The sequence below is a fragment of the Myotis davidii genome, unplaced genomic scaffold (assembly GCF_000327345.1).
Source record: "Myotis davidii unplaced genomic scaffold, ASM32734v1 scaffold172, whole genome shotgun sequence".
Classification (NCBI taxonomy): Eukaryota; Metazoa; Chordata; class Mammalia; order Chiroptera; family Vespertilionidae; genus Myotis; species Myotis davidii.
Window position 1 is genome coordinate 2,344,288 of NW_006284343.1, and position 6,065 is coordinate 2,350,352.

The 6,065-nt window shown below is 57.4% G+C and overlaps 1 protein-coding gene across 3 annotated transcripts in view; it reads right to left on the reverse strand.

The window, feature by feature from the left end:
* Positions 1 to 3,906: 3,906 nt before the first annotated feature.
* Positions 3,907 to 6,065, reverse strand: part of SLC39A11 (solute carrier family 39 member 11) — a 176,324-nt gene continuing 174,165 nt past the window's right edge. For all 3 annotated transcript variants that reach the window (XM_015570620.1, XM_006754593.2, XM_015570616.1), the window contains one exon: positions 3,907 to 5,285. In XM_015570620.1, the coding sequence (XP_015426106.1) occupies positions 5,207 to 5,285 (79 nt within the window). In that variant the 3' untranslated portion in view covers positions 3,907 to 5,206. The remainder of the gene's footprint in view (positions 5,286 to 6,065) is intronic.

Below are 6,065 nucleotides of genomic sequence, written 5' to 3' on the forward strand. Positions count from 1 at the left end.
GTAGGATTCCAGGGCGGCTTGCGTGACACTGACTCCCCGTGAACTTGTGCGGTGGTACCAGGTTTGTCACGATGGACATCGGGGGACCGGAGCCAGTTCCTAAACTCGGAGCACACCACGATCAACGCTGTAGGGATGGTTCAAGAGAAGACTGTCCCAGAAGCTCCTGGAGCAGAAGCAGAGCGGGCTGGCTGGCGTCTATCACTCTGAATCCCCAGTCCTCCCAGGTGGAGCATTTCCAACAAGGACACTTCCATTCTCCTCACAGGAGAGTATTATTAACTGGTGCGTTGCTCAAGCGAATGCATCCATTGAGGCTTTTCCTCTTGGCATTTCAAAAATATATATTTTAAAATTTGTTTTTATTGATTTCAGAGAGGAAGAGAGAGGGAGAGAAAGATAGAAACATCAATGATGGGAGAGAATCATTGATCGGCTGCCTCCTTCACGTCCCCTACTGGGGATCGAGCCCACAACCTGGGAACGCGCCCTGACTGGGACTCGAACCGTGACCTCTGGTTCATAGGTCGAATGATCAACCACTGAGCCACGCCAGGCGGGCCTGCTCTTACTATTTTTGATCTTAGAGATTAGAGAGGTGATATCAGAAATAACCAGTTCGATCCCTGAATCCTAACAGTCCCATCTGAGTGCATGAGTGTTATCTTCCCGTCTGCTTGGCAAGGTCTGAGCTCCTTCTCAAATCACGTGAGCACCTACCGGCCTGGACTGGCTCGATCCCTCTCTGTACCTACGTGAAGGTCAGTGCTGACCAATGCATGGGACATGGGCAACCCAGGAAGTCAACGGCCCAGCAAAAAGCACCAGGTGTTTATGGGTGATAAACACAGGGGCCGAACGGGTGGGACCAGCCTCCCAGACCAGGAAACGGAGGAGAAAATGGAATCTGAGCTGGTGCTGGGAGGAACCTGGGCATGGGTGGTGTTGGCAGCCCTGGCAGAGAAGGGCGTGTTTCCCAGGGAGCCTGTGCCCTACTTGTCTGCCTCACTTCACCAAACCACAAAGCCCTGCTCAGCGCTCCCCTGCCAACGCTGATCTCAATCCGCCCTGCTATCGGCGTTGTCATCTCTACAGAGACACGGAGTCAGGGCCGTGCATCGACGGGGCCTAATCTCATCCTGCCTTTTCCCAAAGCCATGCCATCTGGCCATCTGGCTGCTGACGGTGCCAGCCTGCATCCCTGTTCACTTCCTTCTCCCCTTCTCCCTCAGCTGCCCCTCTGACCCCAACCCAAACCTTCCATCCATTGCCACCTTATCTTTCACGGCTGGGAGGTGAATATTCAGGACAGAGCCCACGGAGGCAAAGATCTAACCCTGCCCCACCCTGTAACCTTCATGGCGGTGTCACCCAGCCAGACTGTGGCTGTGTCCGGGGCCTGGACCCACAGGGGGCTCAGAGAGGCGGCTGCCAGAGGGAGCTGTGAGGGCGATGATGGGAAACTGGCATCAGCTTGGGAAAAGAGGGTTTTACTTTCAGCACCTGCCAGCCTGACAGGTTTGCCAAGATTTCCCATTTGCTAAGGATTCTACATTAAACACACACTCACCCCTGCCTCACCCCTCCTCCCAAATGGACGAAACTTACTGGGTGAGGAGCCAGCGCCCAGGAAGGGGGACGACATGGCTCAGGAACCTTTTGTCTCCAGAGCGTTATCTGTCCTCATCTCCGCCACAGGACCCAAAACACCTCCCTAACATTCAAGGTTCCGTCCCAGAGCCAGAGAGGTGAGCCTTGACTTTGACCTACGAGATTCGTGCTGTTGTTTTTCACACACAAAGCGATTATACAACTTTTGAATACAGAGGTATATTTTAAAAAAATTCTTGGGTCCAGCTGGTGTAGCTCAGTGGTTGAGCATCAACCTGTAAACCAGGAGGACATGGTTCGATTCCCGGTCGGGGCACATGTCCAGGTGGCGGGGCCTGCAGGAGGCAGCTGATCAGTGATTCTCACCACTGGTGTTTCTATCTCTCTCTCCTCCCTTCCTCTCTGAAATCAATAAAAAAATATTAAAAACAAAAAAAAGAGGATGGGAAATAGAAGGGAAGAGGGTGGGACAGACTCTGGGCGCTGCTGGCCGCAGCTCTCATTGGCGAAGGGGTGGGGAGGTGAAAGAGGTGGAGAAGGTGGGGCCAGTCTCCCTCGGCATGGCATCACATCCCGCATCCTGCATCCAGCACCCCGCACCCCGCATCCCGCCGGGAGGAGGGGCTGCAGCCCCCAGGCTGCTCTCCCCGCTGGAGCGCCACCTCCTCCGGTGCGGACACCCTGCCCACCTCCCCTCTTCTCGCAGCGCCGGCTGCCCATTAGGAGGATGACCCACCGCAAAGTGCATTCACCGCAGAGGACGCGGGAAGCGGTGGAGGAGCCGCCCCGCCTCTGGAACTTACCTGAAAGCCCGCCTCCTCCAAAGCACTGAGCCTAATTTTGTGGGTTTTCCCCCAAAGAGCGCTCCTGAATTCCTTCACTTCACATCCCCCAAAGCCGGCCTCGGAGGGGCGACTGGGAGCCCCGGAAAGCCAGGGTCCTTTGGCAGCGGCGGCGGGCCTGACCTTACCCAAGGGGGTCACGGAGGATGAGGGGGGAGGCTGCGGGGTGCGGCCGGCCGCTGGCGTCCCTAGGGCGCTGCGCGTTGTGTGCAAAGCTCAGGGCGCAGCTGCGTGTCCCGCCCAGGACCCTCCTGGGTTCTAAGAGGCTCCCTCCACCGGGAATGTGCGCAGGCGCAGGCAGTCCGGCCTCACCTGGCCTAGGGACCAGGTTCCCCCTCCCCCTCCTCCTCCAGCCAGGCAGTGGATCACACCTGCGGGCCAGGTGGCTGGGCTCAGGGTGTGTGGCCAGGGCGGGTGGGGTGGGGGTTGGGAGGGGAGAGGGGGTAAAAATGAGCGGCACTCTACAGGCTTAGAATTTGTGATCATTACACGTGGTCACGCGGCAATGCCAAAGGGAAAGGGACAGCCCCTGGTCCCTGTGCTCCCGACCTCCACCCACATTTCTGGGGGGTGGAGGGGTGGAGGGGTGGCAGGGCACTGCCCAGGGGAAAGCTCTGGGGAGGAGGATGGAAGCCAGTTCCTACATCCTAGGCAAAGCAGAGCCGCCCCTGCCACTGGCTCTGGCCCCTGGGCAGGTAAGACTTCCGGGCCCTCCTTCCTCCCCAGGCAAGTGGGGTTAATGGCATCGAAGTCGAGGAGGGTGGAAGGAGGTGTGAGAGGTGGTCAGTGTGGAGTTCATTTGCATGGGGGTGGAGGGCGTGCCCTTTGAGGGGTGCCCGAATTTAGCATCTGGGGACCAGCACGGGGGGAGTGGGGGGAAAACCGTGGCAACCAAACCAGGCTGAGTTTGAGATGTGATGAGACCATGGTGACCCCAGTCCTCTAGCTTTCTTGGATGGAACCGATCTTCAAGCCTGGCTCCCCTGTGGGTGCTGAGAGCTTCCCTAGCCTTCCAGGGACTCCCTTGTCTGAGTCTGCTGGCATCTGACAGATACTGTAACGCAGCCAGGACCCAACTCGCCTTGGTCATCTGAGCGCTTTCCTTCGCTTCTGTTTGTGTCAGGCAGGGAAGATGTCAGGACTAACTTTTTATTTTAGTTTTAAAATATATTTTTGTTGATTTCAGAGAGGGGGGGAGGGAGAGAGAGAGAGAGAGAGAGAAACATCAGTGGTGAGAATCATTGATTGGCTGCCTTCTGCATGTCCCTTACTGGGGATCGAGCCCTCAACAAGGGCATGTGCCCTGACCCCAGGAATCGAACCCTGACTTCCTGGTTCATAGGTCAACGCTAAACCACTGAGCCACATCCGTCAGGCAGGACTAACTTTCTAGTTGGCTCTTCCACTAACCACCCTGGAAAAGGCGGCTTTGAGAAGGACTGAGCACAGCCGATTGTCCACAACAGCATCCGCTTTATTGGTACGAATCACAGTTATGAGGTCTTGTCCATCAGAAAGAAGCATCGTGTAGAAAACGCCATACAAAGACACCAAAACACACACACCCCAACCACCAGAGCACGTCCTCGCAACCCCTCAGACCTCTGGACGTGCCTTCAGTTTTGATCGTCGGGGCTTCAGAAGAACAGACATTGATTGGCCCCCGGGAAGGCTGGCCCCTGGGCATTCCTTCGGGGATGGCCCCCGATTCCTCGGAAGCAATCGGGCATGTAAACACAGAGGGCAGGGCAGGCGTGGACAACACGACACCTGGATGCCGGGCTCCGGGGCCGCCTGCCGTGTCCGCAGGGGTCCCAGGGTCCTGTGGGCTCCTGTGACCCATGAGGACGGCGACCCTCGCTGCACCTGAGGCAGCCACGTCCTCACCCCTGTTGGAGAAGCTGTGCATACGGAGGAACAGACTTGCTCCTAGTCTAGTTCAAGTCATTGGTTAGGGTCATGTCAGAGTGATGACTAGCTGAACACTTCCATTTAAAAGGGAAATGTAAAAAAATCTCTCTTTTTCCCCGTCCTTCCTTTCTCGTTCTAAGCGCTCCGGCTGCATTCCAGCAAAGCTTGCTGAGCTCAGGAGTTCTGGGTCAGGTTACAAGTGACCAAATGGCCAGCAGAGAAGGACTCATCGCAGAGGCCACAGGCCTTCCCTTCACTCAAATTGGCTTAAGTGGCCCTGTCCACGCGTAAACAAGGGCTAGAGTTCTAGCGGTTGGCGGGTGTCCCAAATCTCTTAGAAAAACGAAGGCTATAAACTGATCAACGTGAACGTCATGGGGCCTGGAAACCACGGCAGCCACCGTGCCCTTGGAACACAGGTCTCCGACCAAAGCTACAGCCTCTTCCCTTTGCGGGGCTCACTGTGTGTTCACAGTTGTTGCAATTCCCCGGCCGTTCTGCTCCGAGTCGCATGCTTAGAGCCTTCTCTCTGGGTAGCCGGCTCCCACAGGTGACCTCGGGGACTGGCCTGGAGTCTGGTGAGAGCGACTGGAGGTCCGAGGGCAGAGCCTTCCCTGAGCTGCAGTCCCACTCAGAGGCCGACCGGAAGTCCGTGGTCCCACTGACCCCTTGAAAGTCCAAAAATAACACCAGTGCCTCCCTCGGAAGAAAAGCGCAAATCGTCGTCGTCTGATCAGGATCAATCGGGGCGGGGAGGTGAGAGGGAGAGGAAGCGGAAGGCTCTGCGGGGAGGAGGGGGCCGTGGTCCCGCGCAGCCTCTCCTGGGGTCGGAGCAGGTCGGCCTAGCCCAGGCCCACGTCCAGTGACATCATCACCACAAACCCCAGGATGGAGGTCCAGGACGCCAGCTTCCCGTTCCCACTAGGAGGGAGGAAAGGAGAAACGTGAGGCCTCGGTGCACCCGGGACACCATCCCCCTGGAGCACGGGCTGCAGGGTCCCGCTCCGGCAGAGAACGCCCCCACCTTCCCCCATTAGCGATGGGAACCACCCTGACAGCTGCCACTGCCCCAGGCTTGCACCGAGCCAGGCGATGGGAGCAACTCCTGTCCGCATAAGGACAGCCACGGGCCGTCATTCCCGTGTCACTGGCGGGGAAACCGAGGCACGGGGACGTCAAAGAACGTCTGGAATCCATGCTCGAGGAATGCGAGGTGGCAGGAAGCTCCTGGAGATCTTACGCAATCCGACCATAAACTAGCCTCAGAACCAAAATGGAACAAAAAGAGGAAGCCCCCTCGCGCCTGGTCCATAGCCAGACAGTGAGGCCATGGACGCACTGCTTCAGCTGACAAAGCCCACCTCCCTCCCGTTCCAGGCCCGGGAACATCCGGGGAAGGTGGGAGGGAAGGAGGGAGGAAGAGAGGGAGGAAAAGGGAAGAGGATGAGAGGGAGGGAAGGAGAGAGGGAGGGAGAATTAAAAAATAACAGTCTGTTTCACCGCAACCTAGGTATGTGCCCTGACCAGGATTATAACTTGCAACCTTTCTGGTGTATGTATGGACGACGCTCCAACTAAGCCACCGGACTAGACCCGTCACTCCTCTTTCTTTCAGTGTCAGACAGCACGGCTGCGAGGGGCTGAGGAGGGTCTTCGAAGGGACAGGAAGGGGTGGGAACAAAGAAAGGAGGCTGGGTCCGT